Source organism: Marmota marmota, unplaced genomic scaffold (genome assembly GCF_001458135.2).
Source record: "Marmota marmota marmota unplaced genomic scaffold, marMar, whole genome shotgun sequence".
In the NCBI taxonomy this organism is placed as follows: Eukaryota; Metazoa; Chordata; class Mammalia; order Rodentia; family Sciuridae; genus Marmota; species Marmota marmota.
The window spans coordinates 32,318,961-32,345,879 of NW_026000240.1; the positions used below are offsets into that span (position 1 = coordinate 32,318,961).

The 26,919-nt window shown below is 37.7% G+C and overlaps 2 protein-coding genes across 7 annotated transcripts in view; one reads left to right on the forward strand and one right to left on the reverse strand.

Annotated features, from left to right (window-relative positions):
* Pik3r4 (phosphoinositide-3-kinase regulatory subunit 4) overlaps positions 1–5,748 on the forward strand; it is a 79,799-nt gene extending 74,051 nt beyond the window's left edge. For 3 of the 4 annotated variants that reach the window (XM_048794214.1, XM_048794216.1, XM_048794215.1), the window contains 4 exons: positions 3,276–3,350; positions 3,913–4,001; positions 4,279–4,387; positions 5,208–5,748. In XM_048794214.1, the coding sequence (XP_048650171.1) occupies positions 3,276–3,350; positions 3,913–4,001; positions 4,279–4,387; positions 5,208–5,378 (444 nt within the window). In that variant the 3' untranslated portion in view covers positions 5,379–5,748. The remainder of the gene's footprint in view (positions 1–3,275; positions 3,351–3,912; positions 4,002–4,278; positions 4,388–5,207) is intronic. The other variant, XM_015487069.2, reaches the window with a different exon arrangement.
* The window catches only part of Col6a6 (collagen type VI alpha 6 chain), a 154,106-nt gene continuing 132,887 nt past the window's right edge, over positions 5,701–26,919 (reverse strand). Inside the window, exons 35-39 of one of the 3 annotated variants that reach the window (XM_048794213.1) lie at positions 25,533–25,629; positions 21,748–22,419; positions 19,735–19,828; positions 9,702–9,928; positions 5,701–6,136 (exon numbers count right to left, since the gene is read on the reverse strand). In XM_048794213.1, coding sequence (XP_048650170.1) covers positions 9,736–9,928; positions 19,735–19,828; positions 21,748–22,419; positions 25,533–25,629 — 1,056 coding nt within the window. In that variant the 3' untranslated portion in view covers positions 5,701–6,136; positions 9,702–9,735. Of the gene's footprint in view, positions 9,929–19,734; positions 19,829–21,747; positions 22,420–25,532; positions 25,630–26,919 lie in introns of all 3 variants that reach the window. The other 2 variants (XR_007344131.1, XM_015487073.2) reach the window with 2 other exon arrangements.

Below are 26,919 nucleotides of genomic sequence, written 5' to 3' on the forward strand. Positions count from 1 at the left end.
TAATGTTTTGAACAACCAATAAAAAAAATAAAATAAAAAATCCGTATGTGAAAATTCAAAAAAAAAAAGGAAAATCTAGAATTTGTAATGTAGAACAATACTTTAAAATAACAGTTGCTGTTTAGCCACAGATGTAAAAACCTTAGTTTCTCCAAGATTACTTGTTCTAGGGGATAAAACTTAACAGACATAATGTAATTAATATTTTTAGAAGTTTTTGTCAATTTAACATATAAATATATCAGTACATTATTATTTGTCCTTAGGGAACAACCTTGAATAGTTTTAACTATTTGTGTTACATATATAACCAACTTAGTTACATATAAACCTTTTAACATTTGTCTTTTATTTATAGACCTTTATATTACTTAATTAGACCCTTTTGTTGTTTACATAGATGTATTATAATTATACTTTACCACATAAAGACTTTTTACCTGGAAATGTTTTTCATTAAATATATTTTTATATTTAGAACTTTTTAATAATTTTTAACCCATTGATCCTTTTTTTTTGTATCTTGAAATAACCCTTATAAATTTCTCAATTTAGATAAATTAATCCATTTTAATAAGATGAAATATTTGTTATTTACAGTACTTTAATTGAAATACAGTTGAAACCTCTTAACTCCTTGTATGTAGAATTATACCTGTTGGGACTTTGTAATTTAGAGTAATCTTGTTTTTATAATAACACAAAATAATTACAAATTTCCTTTTTAGTTTACCAATTTATAAAAACACCAACATTTTTAAAGTATTCTACCTTATGGAATTTAAGGAGTTAAGAGTACTTGATATTATATCTAACAGTCAGCATTTTAACTTTGTAACCAATTAGATGTCTCTAACAAACACATCCATGATTAATTTCATATACCTTTAGATGAAATTTATGTATCCTTTTTTTAAAAAAAACAAGGTATCAGACAAGTGCATTGAATAGTATTAGTAATCTTTTGTTGTTGTTGTTGTTGAATAAAAATCCTAGAGACAATGGATATCAGACACTTTATAGACATTAACATTTTAATAGCTGTTTAACCATCTAGAAACAAAAGTGTGTATTAGTAACTTTAAAGACATTTGTACTTTTATCTATTTTTCCAATTTGAATTGAACCTTTTAAATTATATTACCAAAAGTATTTGGATCCATTTTTTAAAAATTTTAATTTATGAGCTCATATGTCAATTTTTTGTACCAAATATATATAGACATGGCAATACATGTAGACAGTACACCGGTGCACCCACACAAAGCAAACAGACAAACAAAAGCCTTGTAGCTTATTTTTTAAAAAACCTATTAGATTGAGAGTTAACCCTTGTAAATTGGCCTTAGAATAAAGCAGAGTGTAATCAGAAAAACATATTAACCTAGGCATATTGGATCAAAACAAACATAGAATTTTAAAAGTTTTCTGACCTTTTTTGTGAGGTGGTCCTGTTCATCAAAGCTGAAAAGAGTTGAGGGAACATAGACAAACAAAGGGGGCTTATTTTTCCCTGGAGGAACTTCCCAAAGATGCAGCTTCATTGGTCTCCTTGGGAGAGTCCCCCAGGTTGGGGTCCCATTTTAAACTGGTTTTTCTGGTTTCTTGGATAGCGGCCACCAACTTTTAGCCTGACATTGAAAAATCTTTAGACCATTTTTAATTGTTGGGAGTTATTTATGCTTGCAAATACTGAGAGACAAAAGCCAAATTTTCTAGACATTATGTTTTTTTGTTATACAATTTAGGAATAATAATTTTATAAAACACTTTAGTTTTAATTTGTCCTCTATAGGAACTGACATGATTTACCCAGTTGGCCACCTGGCCCAGTTCCTAAATGAAGATAATCTCTAGAATGCCTTTTTCTTTTTACCTTTAGCTTTTACTTTTGACAATTCTTTTAGTCCTGTTGGCAGCACTTTACATTTTAATGCAAGCTGTAGTGAGCACAGTTAAACCGTTTTAACCATCATTTTCCCATTAGAAACAAACTGAGGTAGAAATCAACACAGAACACAAAGGGAACAAACAAAAACAAACCAACAGACAAAGTCCTGAAAAGTGTTAAGAAAACAAGTTAAAGGGGTCCAGGTAGAGATCTCTGTAGCGCTTCCTTGTCTCCGATGTCGGTGGAGCAAAGGAGTCCTGGTGAAAGAAGAGCGGTTATGGGAACAAGAAAAGGGCCCCATGCACAACACTCAGATAAACACAAGACAGACGGCCGGCGAACAGCAAGAAGACGCTGGAGAAACGACAAACAGCAGAACAGACACAGGACAAGCAACAATCGTTGAGATCACACCCAGAGACCTCTAATGGGGCAGAGACCCCGCAAACAGAACAAACGGCTGGCGAACTGACACTGAACAAATGACCAACAGCAGAAGACCCTGGAGAAATGACAAACAGCAGAACAGACACTGGACAAGCAACAATCGCTGAGGTTGCACAGGGAGACCTCTAATGGGGCAGAGACCACGTCTCGTCCTGCCCCCAGACAGATGAGGCCCCCACAGGGAGGCCTCCAGTGGGCCCCAGGTACAGACAGATGAGGTCACACAGGGAGACAGTGACAACGTCTCGTCCTGTCCCGGGGAAGGTGTAAGCGACTGCGTCCAATCTGACCTTTTCCCCCAGAGAAGAGTCAACTCACCAGAACTGACAGCTGGCAGGAGACTTTTCAGAGCGTCCTAGGACGGATTGGAGTCGTCCTCGGAGTGAGGCTGAGGAACGTCTCTCAGGAGCTCCCCTCTACTCTGGGGCCGAGGTCCAAAGGCCCGTCGTTGGAGGCAAATTTGGCGTGAGGGTAGGGAAGAAATGGATCCAGGGCGAGCCCCCAAATGTTATAGTTAAAGCTTCATCCCAGGGTTTCATAAACTGACTTCCAGACCACTCACGTATAATCTAATCAAGCCTTTATTGAAGCACACCGGTGGTGGCTGACCAGAACATAAAGCTGTTCCCCTGATCAGCCCCAAACAATTGCAAGGGCGCTCCTTATAAGCCTGAAAACCGCAAAAGGGATGTTCAGGGGATCTAGCCAATGCAAGCAAGCCAGGTTACAGAAGCGGGACAGTGCAGTCAAGGGGAGGGAAGCCTAACCAATCACAGTTAGCCCAGTCACCCCAGTTACAGAAACAGAGCCCCCTTACCCTAGTTACAGAAACAATACTCCATTAGGTAGTTCCGTGTTCTTAAAAGTTTCTATAGCAAAAGGAAAAGAACATCTTGCTCCAGTCATGACTCTTCTACTTGGCATGGTTGTTTTACAGGATGAAGTCATAAAACAAAGTGGAGTTACATTTGCTCCTACTATCACAGCCATAGCTCCTGGTCAGATCACAACGGTAAATAACTAATACTTGAAGATAGGTGTATTAACTGTATTTTCAACTTACAATGAGTTTATTTGGACATAACCCTCACATAAATCAAGAAACATCTGTACTTTTGTTTTTAATAGTCACAATCATGTTGCCAGGGTACTTCATTGGGGCAAAAGGTAGGATTTTTATTTTATTTTATTTTTTTGGTTGTGCTGGGGATCAGACCCAGAGCCTCCCATGTGCTAGGCACATGCTTTGCCAACTGAGTTCCATCCTTAGCCCTTCCCTTCCCTGTAGGAAAGATTTTTTTTCCCTTTAACTGCGGTCTTGCTCAAGGTGGTCCTAAAGAGAAAATTTTAGAAAACTGAACAGGCTGCACCTCTCTGTTCAGAATAATACAAAGCAACTATACTTCAAAGTCCCAAAAAAGTAGATATAACTTATATAACTCATTTCTCATATCCTCTGGTAACCAAGTGTGACTATAGAACTATCAGCAGTTAACTTGCCTCTAGAAATAGTATTCCATTAGTGGAAGGCACTGATGTCTTTTATTTGACTCGCCATCTTTGCTTCTTTTAAGCCTTCTCCTCATAGTGTCCATGGTATCTACTGCAGTCCTGCTGATGGAAATCCTATCCTGCTAACAGCTGGCTCAGACATGAAAATAAGGTATAGTATCTCAAAAAAATTCTTAAAAAGATGGATGAGTACATTGGTTTATGAAAGGTGTTATTATAGATACTGGTGACAATTTAATGCTTTAAACTATCGGCACATTACAAGGGCAACAATTAGTACTCTATTATAATTAATGTTATATTATTGATTCTAGAAAAATCTTTTTCTAATCACAGTATAAACAATGCATTGATGAATGTAAGCCAACGAGTATTAGTTCTTCCTATTATCTCGTGAAGATTTTCCCTATTTGTTTCCTCTTCCCTAGGTTTTGGGACTTGGCTTACCCAGAAAGGTCCTATATTGTGGCAGGAAGTAGTAGTTCCCCATCTGTGTCCTATTACAGGAAAATAATAGAAGGCACTGAAGTTGTTCAGGTATGTTACTTTTTATTTTTCTTTCTTTTTAACTTTTGTAGACACAAAATTGGGTTTGGTCAAGTCTGGCAATAACTTTTTTAAATATAAGAAATATGATTTATTTTCTCTTGGATTTTTTGTATTTTTATAAATTAACTTAATTTATTAAGGTATAATAAACATAAACCACATATAAGTATATAGCTGAAAATGAAAAGTAGGCACTTTACAGAGTTAAAGTCTGAGAAACATAACAAGTACTTTTATTATTTCCTTTTACAAAAGACAAATTTAGGGACATTGAAGTTAAGAAATTTTTCTGAGACACAGGTAGTAAACAACCTAGTAGTAAACTCAAATCTCACTGTTAGGACTTTAAAACTTGTGTCCTTTGCTTAGAAATTTCAGATGTGATTTATCTGAAAGTGCCTTGGCCAGGTAAGCACTTCCTTCATGACAAAAAATGAGGAGCTGTAGAAATGCTAGAACATTCAATATATATTTACTTCTATATTTTGGTCATTTTTACTTCTCTCAATTTATACTCTTTCTCTTTTTTACATTTGATTTTAATAAAAATTAATAGGCCCAGACTATTGGCCATTTGGAAGTGTTCCATATTTTTACATGGCTACTCATGCACTCCAGTGGCTGGAAACCCAGCATGTCATTTTGGACTCTTTCCTTTTGCTCTTTTTGCTCAATGTGAAAGTGTGACTACTTTACATGAGGTGTTAACTTCAAATCAACAACTTATCCTAGAAAGAATTCTGACAAGAGGCAGAATGTGGTGTGGATTTAACTCTGGCTCTCTCCTTGATTTCTAACTATCAAATAGGAAATTCAGAATAAGCAGAAAGTAGGACCAAGTGATGACACCCCCCGAAGGGGCCCAGAGTCTCTGCCTGTGGGACATCATGACATTATCACGGATGTTGCCACTTTCCAGACCACGCAGGGCTTCATTGTGACTGCCTCTCGAGATGGGATTGTGAAGGTGTGGAAATAAAGTCTACTGACTCATGTGAATTGTAATAAAGTTATAAATGTACAGTTATTCAAAAGAAAATGTATTTCTAGAAAACAGAAGTGAGAACAAATTCATTTGCTTAATTTTTAAAATCATGCCTATATTATTATTTCAGAACTAAACAAATCACACCCAAGGAGGTTAACGAAGTTGACATGGCTAGTTTACTTGTGCATCTTTCTTCAAGAGTTAACCAGACAACAGTATCTTAGACTTTTTGTTGTATATGTCTTAGAGATGAGAAATGTAAAATGCAAAGATGAATATGATGTTTATTTTGTATTGAAAAAGATGGTTGTAAGCTATTATAAACACATTTTTGCTATTAAAAAATGCTATTCAAACTAAACTTTACTCAAGCATCCCAATAATTTTTGGGTTGTTTTTTGGGTGGTGTTTTAAATAGTAAACATAAGCAAGGGAAATCTCTCTAACAGCACTTATTCTGAACTGAATAAATTAACTGGGTGTCACAAGGAAACAGAGACAGAACTAGGCCTTGGGTCCAAATCTTTGGACATTCAGAACTGTATTCTTCTCTGCTCTCTGATCTTTCGTCCTTTGTTTTACAGTCTGCCTTATTAAGTATTTAACACTGTAAAATTAATTTCTGATGTATTAGCTCTGGAGAAATTGGGTCTTCTTGGCCACGATCATTATTTTTTATAAGCTCTACCATGAATTCTGTAGCTTGGTCTACCAGCTTGCATTATCCAGCGTAGATTATTATTAAATGCCTTGAAAAAAAAATAAAAGATCAAGTGAAAAACATGCCAGAAATTTGTATTTTCAAAAGGCCTTTCCCACTAAGATAAAACCCTTAAAGGTAATGGGTTACAGTTTGTATGCAAACCTAATTTTCCACATTTTATTCTTATCCATTTACAGAATGGTTCGTGGTGTTCAAAATATTTGAGTTTTAGTTACATGAGTATAAAAACATTCAGTAGATAATCTGAGTCTGGTGCAAAACACTACTTGTTAAGAAATACACTAAACAATTTTCTGTTTTTCTGTAATTATTATCATTGTTATTTTGAGACATGGTCTTCCTCTTGCCCAGGCTGGCCTCAAACTCATGACCCTCCTGCCTTAGCCTCCCAAGTAGCTGAGATTACAGGCATGTGCTACCACACCCAGCTATATTTCTTTAATTATATAATTCAGCTTTAGTATGTAACAGTTTACAATGCATATATAACTAGCTTTTCAATTCAATAACTTAGTTTTTAAACAGATAACAACAGAATTGTTGGGAAATGCCAGTCACTTGAAAAAAGTCAGGAGTGATTAACTCTTGACGGTGCCCCTAGTTTACTGGGGTAGTAGTCTGTATCCTTAGTATTGGCATTGTCATGGTGTGTTGCCTCAGTTTCCCTTTAAGTCTGTTAAGACCATATTTACTGGGGGGGCTGGGGTTATGGCTCAGTGTAGAGTACCTGCCAGGCATGTGTGAGGCCCTGGGTTCAATCCTCAGCACTGCATATAAATAAATAAATAAAATCTAAAGATCCATTGACAACTAAAACAAAAATTTTTTTAAGACCATATTTACAGGGTTTCTAGGTTTTAAGTCAGATTTAGAGTCTTCACAGGTTGGGGAAAATTTTTTGATACATGAATTTCACATGGATAAGAGACTTTAGGCCAGAAACTATTAGGTAAGCCATTAGACTAATAAATGTGGGAAATGCTGAGAAAACAGTGAATGGGCTGACAGGAATATGATCCTTTTTTCCCATTGTCATTCTTCTCTCCTCAATTCCCCAAATAATGCTACTTTTTTAAAAAAAAAAAATTGGTTGAATTATTACTAAGTATTATAATCCATGGCATGTTCAATTATATCCCTTTTTAAAATTCTTTTCAGATATACATGACAGTAGAATATATTTTGACATCTTATACATACATGGAGTATAACTTATTCTAATTAGGATCCCATTCTTGTGGTTGTATATGATGTGGAGATTCACTGTGGTGTAGTCATATGTGAACATGGGAAAGTTGTGTCTGAGTCATTCTACTGTCTTTCCTATTCTCATTCCCCTCCCTACCCTTGACATACCTTTTTGACCTCTATTTCTTTACCCACTTTTTTTTTAATTGATGCATTATAGTTGTACAGACTGATGGGATTTATTGTTAGATGTTCATACATACACATAATACATAATTTAACAATGTAATTTGGCCTATATCACTCTTCAGCACTTCTTCCCTCCCTCCCAACCACCCCTTTAGTCCCTTTCCTCTACTGATCTCCCTTTGTTGTTGCTGTTGTTTTTAAATCAAGTTTGACTCACAGCTCAATGCAGAGATAATGGGAGGCTGGTCCCTTACAATCAATTTGCATTTCTAAGCCAAGATGCACCACAACAGCACTTTATTAACATTCACTTAATTTCTGCTGTTTTTCACTTTAGGAGAAAGGTAAATCATGGAAATGCCAAGATTAGGAGTTATTAAAAAGAAACTTCTTTTTGTAGCATACTTCTGATTCCTGACCTATTAATGATATGACCCAAAATGCTAAAAAAATCTCAATCACAAGAAAATATTTGTTTGGTGTACTTTACTTATGAACACAGGGAAAAAAAAAATACATTTCCAAAGTATTTCCAATAATAAACAGAAGAAAGGTGTTTGTACTTAATCCAAACTTAATTAGAAAAGTTCCTGTTATTAAAATGTCTCTTAAATATTATTCATCAATTTCCTGTACTGGAAAAAAATTTTTCCTGAACCCCAAAGCACCATTTAGGACGGACGAAGAAACCTGATGTGCTTTATTCTTCTCTGTTACCTGAGTATTAACGCGACATTTAACTCCTTGGATTTCTTGCTCCTCTGAAGATGTGGGAGCTCTCTCCATAGAGTTGCCTGAGTAGAGATGGCAGAAGTGCTTCAAAAAATACTACAGATGGCTTTTCAATTCAGGCATTATAAAAGAGGTATAGAAAAGAAAATCTGAATGGACTCTACTGGTCTTTGGTATCAGTTATCTCATATCTGTGCAGTTTCCCTCCCTTACTAAAAACAGTGATATTCTGCCTAGCAGGGTCATTGCTGCCAGCTGTGGAACCAGCTCTTAGACTGAGGTAAGGTCTGAATATTGAGTCTAAATAAACAGTGCTACTTGGGTGTTTAGTTGTTGGAAATTTCATAAGAGATGAAATTGAATGGAGATAAGGAAACAAAGTCATCAGAGAATGATACTAGAGACTAGGCACTTTGAAGATGTTTTCCTGCTCTGAATTACTCTGATCTCTTGGATTTCTTCAACCGATATGGATTTTTAGATTAAAGTTTTAAAGATTTTCTTACCTTTTTCAAACTCAATATCTATTTAAAGCTCTTTTCAGAGTTTTGCCAATCCTGTTTTGGTGCTGTTCATTATTGACTCAATAAGTACCAGAAGTAACTCAGAACATTACCCATAACCAGTTGTCTTTACCCTTCTTCTCTAAAGCATACAAGGATTAATGAAAATTAATAAGTGACCATAACAAGGAAGAAAGACTGGAAATCCATCAAAATGGCTTAGCAGGAAGTTTTATAATGAAGATAGAGCATCCAGCTGAAAAGCAATAATTTATGTTCTGGGAAAATTAATGAGTTCCTCAGTGGGTTTAGGAGGATTTAGAGCTGGAGAAAATTCCTCTCTGTTTCTCACCAGTCCAAACAAACAACTGCAGAAGATGAAAGACAAACTTCTAGCATAAACCCATTTGAGTAGTAATCATTCCACACAGAAATAGGATGTGTTTTAAATGGAATAATAACGAAAGGTCAAATTTCCAAAAATATGATATACAAACAGCATCAGTCTCTGGGTAAATATTATTCGAGTTGCACCAAACGTTAAAAAACTTTGGTTAAATAGATGAGCATTAAACAGTGCTGAGTTAAGAAAGAAGGCTGGGTTTGCAGTAAATGGACTGAGAAATCTGCAATCAAAAGTATTAGCATTGGCTCATGTACACACACATACACTATGTAAAATTTACCTTTAAAGTATATCTCCATTACACTTTCCAAAGTACTTCTTTCATTCTTCCCTTTTCTAATGATAACAGTTGTTAAACATATCAGTCTTAGAGTGCTGGAATTGTCAGGAATGGTCAAATAAATGGTAAGATATATCTTAATACCAGTGAGAATGGAGAGTCAAGTTACCTGATAATCTACAACCTGTGGCTTGTTCATCCCACCAGAATGGACTTCTGGTAGGCAGATATCCAAATAAAAGTTGCCAGAGTTCTGGAGTAGATTTAGTTATTATTTAAGTCCAAGTCTTACCATGCTAAATTATTTGAGCACTTTCTTGAATGTCTTATCTTTTGGGAGTAGGTTTTGTCATTCTCCTTCCATTTTCAGAAGTATGGGATGTGTTCCTGGGAAAACTCCAAATAGCATCATCTCTGCCACCTCTCACTACTCTTGAAAGATATTTCTTATCTTGGAAGAATTTTGTCCGCTGTAATGCATCCTCTTTGAGGACAGTTTTCTGTGGTCCAGGAACAAAGCTATACAACAAGGAAGAGAACATCGTAGAAGATAAATGCCATTTCAACTTTAATAGACTCCATATTAATCTTTGTTTCCTAAATTAATTGTACTCATTTCCTTATTGCATCCTTCCTCCAGGGTAATTTTAAAAAGATTATTAAACTGGGGATTTAAACTGGCCCATATATCACAAGCTGACAAATGAGAAATCTTGTATAAGTATGCAAAAGTATAATTTTGGTAGCAGCATTTCTTCTGTATGGAACATGTTCCACCCAGACCTTCATATGGTGGGTCTCATTCTTCAGATTTGGGTTCAAATGGTCCCTCATCAGAGACCACCACATTTATCATTTTCCCAGTTCCATCCCCACTTTCAGTCACCCAACACAGCATGTTTTTATTTTCTTCATAACACTATCTTAATTTTTATTTACTTATAAACTTATTCATGATCTGTTTACCCACTCAAACAGAAAGTAAGTTTTGTGAGACCTTATCTGTTCACAGAAATCGTCAAAAAGCATCTGATGAAAACATGACTGTATGCCACACACTTTTTTCTTCTCTTCCCTCCATTTCTTCCTCCTGTCCACCCATCTATCCCTCCAAATATTTATTTTCACTTCTATGTAAGGCCCTTTGTTAGCCCAGTCTGGTAGATACATAAAGAGCCTGATTGGGAGTCATGAATAACCCAACAACAGAGGAGAGTGGGAGTCAGACTCTGGAATGCCTTGAATTCCAGGTAAAGTAGTTGGGGAATTGTAGGGGTCAAGTGGTAGCTAGAAATTCAAACCTGCCCATACAACTTTCTGCACAGATAGAAATGTCTTATAATCTGCCCTGGCCAGTATGGCAGTCACCAGCCACATATAGCTATTGCACACTTGAGACAGTGTGACTGAAGAACTGAATTTTCTAATTCATAAAATCTTTTTAAAAATATTTTTTCAGTTGTAGATAGATACAATATCTTTATTTTTGTATTTATTTTTATGTGGTGCTGAGGATTGAACCCAGGGCCTCATGCATGTGAGGCAAGTGCTCTACCACTGAGCTACAACCCCAGCCTCTAATTCATATAATCTTAATTGCTCTAAATAGCCATATATAACTAGTGGCCACTGTATTGTACAGTGCAAGAAAAGAGCCATTCAGATAAATTTAATTTAAGGGATGTAGTAGAAAGAGTCATGGGTCCAAAAAATGTAATCCAGGACCTCTACTTACAAACTGAGCAGTCTGGGCAAATCATTTAACTAGACTAATCCTCGTTTCTTCAGATGTAAAGTGGGAATGAAAAACAATGCGTGTTTTTGTGAGCAACAATTGAAGTCCCTTACCTTGGTGCTCTGTCGGTTACAGTGCATGAAGGTGAAGGTCAGTGACAGAGCTGAGCTATATCCCAACTTTTTATTTTTCTTTTTTTGGTACCAGGAATGGAAGCTGGGGGCAACTCAACCACTAAGCCACGTACGTCCCCAGCTCTTTTTTATATTTTATTTAGAGATAGGGTCTCGCTGAATTGCTTAGCGCCTTGCTTTTGCCGAGTCTGGCTTTGAACTCCTGATCCTCTTGCCTCAGCCTCCCAAGCCACTGGGATTATAGGCATGTCCACCATGCCCCAAAATCCCAACTTTTCTGAAAGTAGGAATCCAATGTTACTTTCACTGAACTAGGTTTTTATTTAGGACAATATGGAGAACTACTGAAATACCTGGAATAGAGAGTGAAATAGTAAATGTTATGGAAGCACCTGGATATGGTTACAGAATGGCAGGCTCCTCATAAATATTTGTAGAATGAATATATGAGAGACTGGTGACATGAGAAGAGAGAGATTCATTGATGCTGATAAACTTCAGCTACTGGCTGAATTGTGCTCAAGGGACAATTCAAGAGAATGTCCAAATGTTGACATCAGAACAGTGGCAATATTCACTGTGATCCATTCTTTCTGCTTTCACTAGCTATAAAATCTGACCTCACAAAACATCAATACTTAGGAAATGAGCACAGTGGGAAAATATGTAACAAATTTGAACTAAAATTATTTCACTTTTTTACATATGCATGAACATATGAATGTGCACTCTCCCTCATCTATAAACAGAGTTATAGGTGAAGGAAACCCTCAGAATAACAAAATCATGCCATTCATGTTCCCTGACACACCCCCACCAAACTGCCAAGCACTAGATACTATGTGTCTGGCTTCTGAAACTCAAATCACAAAGTGCATTTCAGTTCACTTCTGTCAGTGCCATCAGAGATGTACTAAGATGATCCAACTTAAGAACAGTAGCCATGGCTAAATTTTATCGTGAACACAACTTCTTCACACTCTCTCCCATTTTTATCCTTCACTGTATTATTAATTTCCAGACTCAGTTATGAATTCAAATTCTCAGTCATGATTGTCTATATACACAGAATATGGCACCACCGATCATGGGGAAGGCATTCTTGTGTCAGAAGCCATGGTTTCATGGATTGATTATCTTATTTTGTTCTCTTCCACCATCTCCCTCCTGCCTTTTCTTTTTATTTTTCCTTTTATGGAAAGTTTAATTATGTTTGTCGTCATCTTCGATCTTTGTTAAGAAAAAATTGTGAATTTGCAACTCCTCAAAGCATGACATTGCTATTTTTCCCCCTCTCAAATATTTTTATTCTCAAAGGGATCAAACATTAAAACACCCTACCTTTGAATTTCCATACCTTGTCTTATAGTAGGCATTTGCATTTCCTAAGCATTTGATAAATACTATTTATTTCCCAGTTTTATTTCTCTTTTTTTCTACTCTCTATTGTTCAGAAAATTCTGTGCTGATTGGTGATTCCATCATTAGGTAGTCAAGACAAAGAAATAAGGATGAAATAATTAATTCATTTTGCATCTTGTGCTCAGCTCCACTAAAAGCCATTGAAAGAAAGATGTGGCAAATTCTAAATAAAAAGGGGTGGTGGTGGATGGAACTAATTATAGATTTCAGCTCTGTGAAAAACAGATTCCTCCATCTATGCAGATAATCAGGAGTGAGCTGTGCTACATAATTGACTTGCTGCATTGGAGTAGAAAATGTAGACAAGATTGCTTCTACTTCCAGAATTATTTTTACCTTAATATATGTTTTGTATGTCCATAAAACATACTTAGAAAAGCCGAATTGCAACAGATGTGTTATTCATATGGCATTGGTGACTGTGTCCATTTTTATAATTCACTTGCTCTGGCTCTAGCCTGTCACTGCTTTATAGTCTGGCACAAATGCTTCCCTGACTGGATAAAGCAATAAACAGGTGGCTATCTGTCTTATTGTCTCTGAGCCGGATCTAAGTGCTTTTACAAGAGCCACCCTGCAATCTTACCCTCTGGCCATCTGTCTCCCTGGTAGCTTGTGGTTAATTCTTTTCCATCTGATAAGAACCAGCTTCTTATGCATTTTCCTCAAAATCTCACAACAGAACAATCCAATTCCTAGGCAGATCATTCGGAGGACGGCCAGACCTCTTGCCTAACAGGCATTTTCGTCCTCCACAATCCTCTGTTCAGTTCTGCTTCACTTCTCTTGAATGACTCAACTAGCAAGTTTCAGAAGCAGCTGGGTGACTCATTACCTTTTATGAGAGTCTTTGGTCATTTAAAAGAAGGCCTGGGGAATCCTGGTCTATTATACCATTGGGGAGTTCACCAATGTGGAACATGGAACAGATTTTACTTCTCAATTCTTGATACCCCAGCCATTTCATCATTTCAGAATCACAGGAGAAGCTGAGCCTCCTGTGTATCTAAGGCATTGTAGAGAAGGGGTTAGAAACTTCCTGTCCAAAATTGCTGTGAGTCTTCTCTTCCTATTCATATTGCTCTTCAAACAGAGAGCATGGTGGAGTGGTTTCCAGAAATGCCTTTTAATTGTGTGGGTTGACTCTGGCATATGCCCTTGCAGTCATGGCTGACTGCATCATATTTGGAGATCAATACAAAATGCAAATTTGAGCCTCTAGTTTAGAAAAAAATGAATTTTTTTTTCTTCTGTTGTCTCTGTCTCTCCAACCTGCTGTGGACAATTTTTATTTACCTTTAAAAGTCCAGTTCCCTATGAGTTGGCCTGTGAAGCCAACTGTCAGATTCCTCCTCTCACCAGCCTCTAGACAGTTGGTCTGGAAATTGAGCCAGGCATCTCATCTTCCCTCAGCTGTCTGTCCTAACCCTCAGCAGAGGGGTGATCCCCAAGAATATCACCACCTCCTTCCTGGAATGTACTGGATGCTTATATGGAGGAAAGCAATGGCAAATGTATTGTGGCATCACTAGCTTGGAGCAGATGGCCATTGCCTTCCCGGTCCCCACTCTTTTGTGTGCCTGGGTCCCTCACCAAGAAGGGGGAGGTAGGGCAGACCCAGGGAGCCAGGAGGTAGCAGAAAATGGGGTGGTAAGTAGACTGAGGCTCCAAGTCCCCATTTGCCACTGTGTGCCATTTGCCATTGTGTCCATTTGGACCCCAATACAAAACACAAATTCCAAAATAACATTAATAGTGACTGGAGAGCACTAAACCCCAAATTCAGGCCCTACTGAGCACCCAGGCCCTTTGCAAGTGCACAGCCCACAAAACTAGCCAGCTTGTAGCTCTGCCACACCTGCCTCAGCCCTGCTTTTATACAGCTTTAAGACATCCTCCATGTAAAGATGTGGCCTCACTCACTCCATTTCCCTCTTCTGAGCTGCCAGGCACCTGCAGCAGGGGGCGCTCCGCTCCTCTTAGATTGAGGCAAACAGGCTTGTTTTAGGCTTGAATTCAGGCAGTATTTGCTGCTGGACAGTTCCCCTGGACAACTCTCCCCAGGAGGTGAGCAAGAGATTGCAGGCAGAGGCCTCTCAGAGAGGCCAGAGCTGGGGCTTCTGGATTGCCTGCCTGGCTTGATTTCCACACAGAAGTGCACACAGTACACACTACACAACAGAAGTAGGCATGTTGCCTAAGGTATTTGCCAGGTGCCTGGGGCACACTTGGTTGTGGTCTGTGGCTGTGTGTGAGTACAGAATGATTTATCACAAAAATAAACACTCAAAACTACTTGATTTCACTTATTTCTAATTTATACTATTCAGTATTTCTAATGTATGCTATTCAGTTTTTTAATAGAACTTTTACCCTTTTTGATATATCTTAATTTTAAAAATTAAGTTCTACTTTTACTATATTACACACAATAATATGTTTACTACATTATTTCTTTTCCTTTCTCTGTTTTTTTTTTTTCTATGAAATCTTAAGACCAATGCTTAGATCATTAGCTTTTAGGGTTTTAAAATTTTCCCTAACATAGGAATTAAAACTATAAATGTTCCTAAATCATGACTGTATCCCATAAATTTTGACACAGCATTTTGAATATTACACAGTTCTAAGTACTCCTAAATTTTCATTATTTTTTTGACCTGTTATTTATTTAGAAATGTAGTTGTAGTATAAAAGCATCAACTTTAAAATAGTTATTAATTTCTAAGTTAACTGCATTGTGTGGGTTGTATGACACCAAGTCATAGAGATGTGTTGACACTTGCTTTATAAGTTAAAAATCGTGCAATGAACACCCATCAACTCTCCACCCCCATTCAACAGCTATTAATGTTCCGTGTATTTCTTTGAATGCATGTTTAATTCTTTTGTAAAAGGTACTATATGTATTTACAAAATTAAGCTTGTTATGTTTAAATCTTGTATGTATTTACAAATTTATGTCTATCAAGTCTGTGTACTTTTGAAATCTTCATTTTGATGATAGTTCAATGGCAGTTTCTTACTATAGTTTTTTCAATTTCTACCTTGTGTATTTTAAGGTTATTATATATATAAATTTAGGATCTTCCTTGTGAATCAGACACTTTGCCATCAAGTAGACTCTGTTATTATTATTATTATCATTATCATTGTTATTATACAAATCTATAGCCTTCTTATTGTACATGGTAGTTGGGTTCATCCCGAAATAATCATATATGCATGGAATTGGATCTTGGTTCACCATCCCTTCTTCTTCCCTCCCTTTTCCCTTCTGTCCTCCCTCCCCTCCCCTGTTCTTTTTCCTCTACTCTGCTAGACTTCCTTTTGCTCAACATACAGACTCTCTTTAATTACTACACAATGGTTTTGTTTAGAAGTATATTGAATCTGATATTAATATAGCTATTCCAGCTTTTATAAACATGTGCCTGGAATTTTTTTCCCCATCATTTTACTTTCAACCTTTCCATTTCCCTATGTTGTAGATGTGTCTTCTGAAAACAGTTCATGCTGGATATTGTTTTTTAAATCAAGTCTATCGGGGCTGGGGATGTGGCTCAAGCGGTAGCGGGCTCGCCTGGTATGCGTGCTGCCCGGGTTTGATCCTCAGCACCACATACAAACAAAGACGTTGTGTCCGCCGAAAACTAAAAATAGATATTAAAAAAAATTCTCTCAAAAATAAAATAAAATAAAAGATAAATCAAGTCTATCAATCATTGATTGTAACTGGCATGTTTGTGTATATTTTTATTGTGATTACTGATATATTTAAATGGACTTGGTTCTGCCACTGGTCATGCTAATGGGTCATTTGTGCCTTCCACCTGTCCTTTCTTGCCTTTAATCTTTTCCCTTCCTTGGCTTTTTATTTTTAAGTATTTACTTCTGTCTTTGTTTTTATACCATTTTCCCTTGCTATATTTTTGGTAGTTAGCTACTTTCTATTTTTCCATGTGTGCCCTCAAAAATTTTAATGCATTTTTATTTTATTTTTTTCACATTACAATTTTTATTACACATATAGAGCACAATTTTTCATATCTCTGGTTGTATACAAAGTATATTCACCCCAATTTGTGTCTTCATACATGTACTTTGAGTAATAATGACCATCGCATTCCACCATCATTTCTAACCCCATACCCCCTCCTTCCCCTCCAACCCCTTTTGTATTAAGAATTGTAAGGCAATAATAATAATAATAATAATAATAATAATGCTCATGTAAATAAATAAATAAATAATTCTGTGTTAAAAAAAGAAAAGAAATTCTGATAGACGAACTCTAATGCATTTTTAAAAGAGTCTAAAATTTTTCAACAACCTAACCATCAGTTCAAGTACCTAGAGCCCTTGGTCTCTGTTTACCTCCCTGTGATTTATGTAATTATTGTCCCTTTTTTTAGTATTACCTTTCTTAAAGATCAAGGCTTCATTTTTTTTCTTTTTTTGGTAATAGAAATCATTTTATTATTTGTTGTCTTTTTTCCTACTTAATTAGTAAATAAAAAATATTTAATTTGATGCTCTTAGTCTTAGTTACCACTGTTTCTTCTGTTAAAACCACTAGGTGACAAATGCTTTATGTTTGTTAACAAGTACAGCTTTTTGGTAACCCACAAATTGAACATTACTATTATTTAAAAATACATATGTTGGCCTGGGGGTTTAACTTAGTGCTAGAGCACTTGCCTACCACGCTTGAGACCTCCGAGTTAGATCCCCAGCACCACAAAATAAGTAAATAAAAATACATTTGTCTAGATTTACCTAAATATGGACAAATTTTATCACTATTACTTCTTGCATCTTACTTCTTCCTTCTGTGGCCATTTTTCCCCCTCTATGTACATGCTTTAGAGGTTCCTTTAGTAAAGCTCTCTGGGATAGACTTATTTTTAAAATCTGAAATATTTTTCCTAGTTTTCAAAAATTTTTTTGAAAGTCAGTTTTTCTAAATTGACAAAAATTTTCTTCTACTACCTTAAAAGATACTCAGTAGCCTTGTGGTTTCCACTGTTACTGTTATTAATAATTCAGCTGCCACCCAATTATCTTTGTAGAAGATCTGGTCTTTCTTTTGGCTGATTTTAAGTTTTCTTTCTCTTGGCATTCTGCCAAGACAGTGCCCTATTCCAAATCTAATTGTTGCTTTCTTTTTATTTATGCTACCTGTTATAGCTTGTCTTCATTTTATCTGTGCACTCATATCATTCTGAAAAATGATCATTCCTTTTTGTCCTTGAATATTGTCTTTTCTTTATTATTTTTATTTTTTTTTCTTCTAGAATTCCATTTAGAGATAGGTTAGATCTGTCCATTCTGTTCTCTTAATCTCTTATAGTCATCATCTCTGTAGTCCAAGAAACTATAAAGTTTCTTCAGCTTTTTCCTAGTTTATTATGTTTCTCTTCAGATGTATCTTACTGTTTATTCACCCATTGAGTTTTGTAAGTTATTTTTTTATTTTCAAAATTGTGAAGTCCACCAAAAGTTAGAAAGAGCAAAACTATAAATTGCTTCATGCCTTTTGCCTAGATTCTCCACCTTTGCCATCTTGCTACTATATATGAGCATGTGTACATCCATATCTGTGCTTGTGTTCATGTGTGTACACACACACCATCCTACTCCCCTTTAGAAAAAAACATCTAAAAGTAGGCTATAACAGTAACATTAAAAGAAAAGCATACCTGTTTCAAGAACAAAGACATTCCCTTATACAAACAGTATCCAAATAGTATCCTACTATTATCACATCCAAGGAAATCCACACAATTCAGTAACAACACCCAACTTCATACTCAAATTTCTCCAGTTCCCCAAATATTATTTATGTATCTCTTCTTTTTCGTTTTTCCTGAAGTACTGGATTGAACCCAGGGCCTTGTGCATGCTAGGCAAGTGCGCTGAGTTACATTCTTGGCCAGCCAAATATCATTTATATCAGTTCTTTTTTTAAAATCTGGGATCCAACTAAGGTTCCTACAATTACATTTGACTATTCCATCTCTTTATTCTCTCTTATTCTAGAACAATACCCCATCCATATCCCTCTGTTTCTCATGACATGAAACCTACAGAGTATAGGTGAAGTATCCTTAAGAACATTCAAACATTCTACATTCTGCAGTTGTCCAGTGACCTTCTCAATAGGCTTAAATTCGCAGACATTTCCAGCAGGAACCTCCCACTGCATCCCACAAGAGGCACACGGTATCAGATTGTGGTTTTAGGGAGTCCTGCCAGGTCTCATCATATTAGGACACATTTTCCTCCTTGTAATTAATAAGTCATCTGTGAGTGCTTCTGTTAGCCTTTTAAAATACTTGCCCCCCTCAAAAAAAAAAAAAACTATCATAGAATGGTTTTAGCATCCCTGAGCCATCAGTTTCTACATTTACAATTAACGTTGTAAGTTACAACTAGTGATTTTTCTAGTTCAACTATTTCTTCCATGTTTATTTGCCAGTATTCTTATATAAAGAAGAGCTTTTTCTCCCCTTCTTCACCCCTCTTTGGGAACCTATATAGACTTGTGGGTTTTAAGAATTCAGCATATTGTAATTTATTACCATCATTGCTTTCTGGTGTTCAGTTTACCCAAGATTAGAACAGTGGGAATCCTTACAAGACAATTTATTTGTCCTTTTCACATGACGCTGTTAGTTGTTTTGTATTTTCTTGCTTCGTGGCACAATAAGTTGCCCTAGGCTACCATTGCACCTTCCCTGTTACAGCCTAGAATTAGGTATTTCTAAGGAACCATGAAACCCTGGCTCCGTTTAAAAGCAAACAACCAAAAAAAAACCCCAAACATCTCTACTTGGTTATTTTTCAGATTAACCTGATTATTTAAAAAATTCTCTTGTTCCTATGAATTATATTTTAACATCATAGTAATAAATTTTTCATCCAAATAAAATGGAGGGGTAAAGAGAGGAAGAAAAGGAGGAGCAGGAAAAGACAGAGGACAAAGAGGCAAGTGCCTATTCATTTATCAAATCACATCAAGCAGACAGTACCTTCGGAACTGCCACAGGGGCTGCTTTGGGTCTGTAGAGCTGAGACGGTTGCACTTTGTTTTCAAGTTTACTGGTGGATATTTGTTGATTGCACCTAGGAACAGAAAAGGCTGTGAAGAGTCCCTTCTTCGTGGCTATTAACATTAATGCGGTCTGTTCTGTACACAGTGTCACTTCATTGTTTTCCATAACTATCAAGAAAGATACCAACTAAGGTGGTCCTAGGAAATGAAAGCAGATTTCTCCGAGGAATTTCCAAAACTGAGTTTAGAAAATCTCTTCTGAATTTATGGTGAATTCAGCTAACTTTTCAGTAAGATGCCCTTGTGTGCTCAAATTGTTAACCATGAGAATCTGAAATATCATGAGTCATTCCTAATGATCTGGTCTTTAATTGATATGAACTATTTTTATTTGTTTTTATTTTTATTTGTTTCTGCAGAATATTAAAATGCAAAGGGAAAAGGACATTCCCTTTATGGTCTTTATGTCACTTATAATACTAATAATACAGTGCTATTTTGGGCAATTCATAATGACTCATTTCAGTTGGAAGTGTATCATTTTTTCATGACAATAAAGCATGCCTCATATTATTTAAAAACTTGAAAACCATTTTTATAGGAAACTTGAAAAATGTATTTTTTTCCTGAAAGCATTAAATAGAATACATTTGTTAAACACAGTTAAATTTCTTCCTGATGATGCAGGATCCTTGTAAGTAGCAGGTTTTTACTGGGCTGTGATACCTCACTGTCTCCTGCAGGAGGGACTATGTGCTCTGGACTGAATGTCCTAGGACCGTGATGCTACCCTTACTGTGTACCTCTTCAGAAGGACCTCTCGCCCCATTCTTTTCTAGCTCCTCTTTCAGGTTCCTATTCCAGAATACATCAACATACATTTCATTCTGGGAGCTCATTTGCCCCCACACCATTGTTTCTCAAATCTTAACGTGCATATGAAAACCTGAGGAATTTAATGAAATGCAGTTCTGGTTCTGAGTATCTGTGGTAGGGTCTAAAATATGCATTTCTAATAAGCTCCCAGGTGATGCTGGTACTGCTGGTTCTAGACTCACACTCTGAATAGCACAGGACGTAACATGAGCCCCGTGGACACTCTCCAAGGCTCCTCAGACCTCCCCCTGCACTGATCAGTCAGTGTCTTGACAGCTTTAACCAGTCTGTTGGAGATACAACCAGGACCTTGCTTGAGCTGCACTAGAACCGGCTGCTCTTTAGCCCATGTGATCAATTTTTTGATCACAGGACCATTTACCTTGAAAATATTGAGAAATTGCACTGAGTGCTTTTCAACCTTCAGAGTCATACCAGGGCATTGTTTCTCTTAATCCATCCTATTGCATTCAAAATGGACTATGTGTTTTCAAGGCAAGATCATTGCAAGGAATAACAGCCCATGTTTATTTCTTATGGGCACCAGTTACACTAACTCTTGGCATCATCGAAAGTCATTAACAAGGCTAAGAAAGTTTTTGCAAGCCTGTATTTTTCACTCTGACAGGTAAAATGGGGTCTCCTCACACTTCAGACTTTGCCTTCAGAACTTGTGAAAGCAAAGCCAAGAATTGCCTAATTTTTCTTTGGCTTCCTCCTTCGGTGTGTTTAACTGATGAAACTTTCCATCAAAGGGCAGTGTGCTAATGTTACATGGCAAGGGCTCCACTTTGTAGCTAGAGTCCAGGCTGTGACTTCACACCCTCAGACTGCACTGCTCCAGGCAGACAGATGTGTGAACAGCTGCTTGTTATGATTGTTTCGCCATAGGAACCAGAGGCATAAAAAGGATGAGCCAAAAAAATTAAATGCTTAGGAATCAGAGGTTGCCTCCCTTCCATCATCCATTATTACATACTTTCCTTTCTGACCTTGCAATGCCCTTGAAGATAGACAAGAGGTTTCCAATAATACATGCTAGCCCATCAACCTTTTACTGGGGAATTCCAAGTATATTCTGAACATGTAGGAAAGAACAATTTCCATGACTTACGCCTGATTGAGTTTATAAAGGACTTCACAAACTTCACACCATATCTGTGCTCAGGTTTCTGAATTCGGCCCAGCTGGATCAAGTGGTGGTCCAAAGGGTGGCTGGCTAGATCTTCCAGTTCCTTGTCATTCCATGAAGGGCCAAGGGAAAGCACAAATAGGGCATAGCCCTGACATTTGGCTCTCAAGGACTCTTTCTTTAAGGTTTCCCCATCCAAGTAGCTGGTTTCCCCAGCAGATATCACAAATATGACTTTGTTTCTTCTCAGATTGGGTGTGGTTAAAAAGACATTGTCCAGAGTCCACCGTAAGGCATGACCAATAAAAGCATCTCCATTTAGCTGTTGAACTGATTGTTCCACGTGCCTCTTCATGAGGCGTTTACTGCTATAGGTCGTAAGGTTGAACTCAGTTCTAACAGGACTCCTCTGAGTGTTGGGTAGGAAGTCAGGGGGGGCATGACTCAGTAGGGCCACCCGGTCTCCAGTGATGGAGGTCTCTGGCTCTGGGGTGATTTCAAAGTGATCTAGCAGCGTCCCCAGGAAGCTTCTTATGTCTTCAAATTCAGCATGTCCCACATTCCGGGAGCCATCTAGCAGGAAAGCAGCATCCATGTAAGACTGTACAGGGGGTGGTCTGTCTTGGTCACAAGAAGCGTCAGGCTTGCAGATATCTGCAAACCAAGTCACTTAGGGTTACTAAGTAGATGTGGATAGAAAAAGATCACACCTCAATTATCTTAACATTTGGCAACAGCATAGTCTTTGATGTTAAAATAGTTATGAAACAGCTTGAATACCAACAACAGCAGGATTTCCTAGTACACAGTTTCCACCTATCTCCAGAAAGTACAGATTTTATACCCACCTGTGCCTTAGACTCCATTCACTCATGCTATCAATTTTTTTTTTTAATTAGGCTGCTTTCAACAAAAGTTTCATCTTGGCTCTGTTGAGTTTGTAAAGCTTGAAGTGGACAATTTGTCCCATGCATCTTGACTACATAGTAGCATAATATGAAAGAGTCTGATTGTCCTTGGTTGATACTAAAAGGCTAAAACCAGTGGCCCTTATCACCATTCTCACTATGATTGTTCTACCATGCAACAATAATAATAATAATAATAATCTGCTTAAAGTAAAAAAGCCATGTGTTTTATTTCAATTTAAATAAAGTTCACAACTTCATGCCTATCTCTGCATATGTACTTAAGGACAAAGCTACAGCCCATCCTTATGTCTCCATAGTGCTTTTGGTTAAAAGAGCAATGCATGTTAAATGAATGACTATAAATATTGCTTATTGATGGGCTCCCATAAAATAGGTCATTTTTCTAAATATGTATATCTCATTTAACAAAAGAATGCATGGTAATGAAAAGAGTCAATTTCATTGAATTTAATCAAAATAACTATTCAGAGGAATAAAGTAATGGAAGGATCTTGGAAGTCAACTGATCTTCTAATTTTATAGAGTAGATTGAGACCAGAAGAGTTAATCATTTTTTTACCAAAGGACACACCAGTATTACCAGAAGTTTCTACATATGAAGTCATGATTTATTATCAGAGATGAGGCCATGTGAAACAGTAGTGGGGAGGCTCCTTGGCCCAAGGGATGGGGTGCCTAGATAGGTCTTGTTGCAGGAAGAAACATGCTGTGTGTGTCCAGCTGTGCCCCTGCTGGGCCTCAGTTCTGCAGTTTCTCTGCATAATTAGGTGGTTGGACCCAACTAGGATCAGATCCACCCAGAGATCCTTTGCCAGGGATGACATTCTGTCTCATTTTTCAATAACATTAATGATTGAGGATAAGAATGCCCTCTTTAAACATCAAAGGAAAGAAAAAGAGAAACAGCATAACATGTATGTAGACAGATGGTATTTAGATGTGGGATGGGCCATAAAGAAAAACTATTAGATGAAAGGTTTAATGACCAAAATGCAGATCCTAGGGGATGTGGCCAACTTCCTAACTTCACTCAATAAGGACCCAGTAAAGATGGTGCTGCACAAGTCAGAGTTCCCCAGTGAAATTTAGGAAAATTTTATGGACTCCATGTAACAGATGACAAAACAGTCACCTGTGTACAAGGCCGTTTATAGAATCAGGGACAGCAGGCTGCCCATTTGCTCAGTTTTGTGGGGTTTTTTAATTGCAGGAAATGACAGCCAAAATATCTTCCATCATGTGCCTAAGAGACAAAACAAAGGCTTGAGCCAAGAAATGGAGCCAAAACCCATCTCCAGTCACATATGTGCAACTTCTGACTATGCACGAACCGGCACAAGAGTGTGGCACGTTGTAACTATTGTAATCAACGTGTTTGAAGGTGCAACTGAGAATACATAGGGTGGGGTATAACTCCCCATAGCCTGCTTAGCACTTAATTGCTTTGAGTTAGACTGCCTGCGTCTAAACTAACCCTGTGCAATCAACAGAAAAGAGAAATTGATTAGAGAGGAGCAGAGGAAAGGCAGAAAACACAGGAGCTATAAGAAGACGGAAAACTCTACTTCTCCACCAGAGTTGCCACCTCCCTATAAGGTCATTTGAACATCGATCATGGCCTCTCACAGATACCCTTGGAGAAGGGCAGCAATCAGGCATTTGCTTCAGGCCCAGATGGACAGTTTCAGGGGAGCAGAATGAGACCTCCATTCCTCATAATCTGCAAGCAGTTTAGAGCCAGCCTTCTTGGGTTTGATCTGGCTGTAAGGTCTTGGGCAAATTATCACATCACTCTAAGCTTTATTTTCCTCGTCTGTAAAATGGGGTTAATAATAGCTCAGATGTTTTAGAGTGATTATAAGGATACAAAGATAGAATTGATGAAAAGTGATTTGAGCAGTGCTTAGAACATAATAAGCACAGTATCTTAACTCTTGTCTCATCGTCACCATCAGTATTACATAAAGAGATTAGAAGAACGGTGCATGGTCTATATTAAATGTTTGGTGACCATCAGCTCTCACATCCACCACCACGAATCTCAGTGGCTTCCACAGTTTTCATAATTATTAGAATGCTCAAAAGAAAAATTAGATTTTTCCAGTTAGACCAATAATTGGGTATAAAACACTACAAACAAATCAATGGGCAAATATTTCTGATAGTTAACATTTTGGAGCTCTTTTCAATGGAGATTCATGACTTTCTACTGTTTTCTACCCTTCTAACACGTTGTAACTATCTGCCAGGCATGGTGGCACATGCTTGTAATCCCAGCTCCTTAGGAGGCTGAGGCAGGAAGATTGTAAATTCCAGGACAGCCTGGCAACTTGGCAAGACCCTGTGTCAAAATAAAAGTTTAAAAGGGAGCGTAGCTCAGTGGTAGGGTGCGCTTGGATTCAATTCCTAGCACTGGAGGGAAAAAAAACTCCCCAAGTAGGTAGGAGGGTGCTGAATTGCTTTAAAGCATCTGTTTGGGGCCATGAACATTTGAGATTCAGAAAACTCACATAGAATACTTTATAACATGAAATACCTGGCAATGAGACAAGCTAAGTTTTTCTAAAATTCATTACTGTTTTCTGGAAGCTGCAGGAAGTAGAGAGGCCTGGAATGTCACCCTCCTGCTGGGATACATAGGAGGAGACCCTGCAGGCTGAGCTAACAGACTCCATCTGTTTAATCTTAAACATGCAGAAAGATGAGGTGGGGCCAGAGCCCCAAGGAGGTCCTCCCTACACCATGCTCATTCTAGCCACAAAGGTCCAGCTGCTGTGGCCAATGGTGACTCAGAGGATTTAAAAGGCATGATCATATTCTCTCTGTGGGTCTCACCATGGCAGAAAGTGCACCGCTGGAGTCTCTCTAATGCTGGTGTATCCTCAGTCCCGGAGGGAATCACTATGACTTGGAATGTGCCAGTGTCATCGATCTGCAAGAGGCAAGAGAGAAAGAACTGCTTAGTAGGTAGGGATGCGAGAATGTCCCAGGACTGTTGACAGAGCTGGGATCGAGAGGGCAACTCTGCTCCTTCTAAGGTCATGGCAAGACCCAGCATGTCAGGGTGACCAAGAGCACTGCTGGACTTTAACCCCAACCTTTCCTTTAGCTCTGACAAATTTGCCTCTGTTTCCTCACCTTTAAAATGGGAATATTACAATTACTAACAAGGCACTTGGGTAAGCATCAATTAGGCTTGTCATCATGAAGCACTTATTGGCACAGAGTGGGTGTCATGTGGGTCATTAAGGAGCATAAAGTACTTCATATCTGTTATCTCAGCAACCCAGGAGGTTAGGTCTTAGGTTCATCCTCCCCATTTTAGAAATTGAAACACAAAGAAAGGTTAACAGCTGATGAAAGTACACCAGACACTCACATCACTTAAGGAAGAAAATCAAAGATGTCTGCCCCCCCCCCAATGCCTAAGTACCAGAGAACCATGTGAAGTCACGGAGCCGCTCTTGTTTTAACTTCTTTAGATTTCCACCATACACTGGGCCTCGAAACTGGCTTTAACACAGATTCAAATCCAAGTCTAGGCAGCTCTCCTTTCTGAAACTCCCAACCCTTTCCACTTTGGTCCCTTTGTTAGCAACTTACTTACAGTTTGAGGGCGCAGAGTGGGGAAAAGATAAGTGAGGAGAAGTAAGGAGGCTCCAAATGTCCAAGAATAATTAACTTGCCCATTAACTGACTCACAGATAACTGATAATTGAAGAAAAATTGTAGGTGTGATCCTATCTATTGTCTCAGATATGGCCAGATGACATTTTAAGTGCTATGAATCCTACTGTCTAACACTCATGGCTTCCCTCTTTCTCTGACAAGTCTCCTTCCTATACTTTATCCTTAGAGGCAGGACCTTGGTTATGGGGGTAAGACCATTTCTCAGTCAGTTGGACTGGGAAAGGACATTCGAGCAAGCCAGACCCATTTTATCCGGAATTTGGAACTGGGGTTCTGAGGTCTGAGGGATGATGTTTAATGGCAAGAGTTTCTAGAGTAGCCAGCTGTCTGTATTCCATCTGTGGAATCAGGAGCAAGGGAGGATAATACACTAGCAGAAATAAGGAGGTTTTTTCCAGAGACTCATCACTATTTCTGTCATTTTTAATTATTCTTTGTACAACAAACAGAGAAATATCTGCCCCTCAGAGTCCTCTCTGAGAGCCCACTGGGTTGCTTTCACATGCTTTCTGGGTTGGAGGTGAAGACTCAG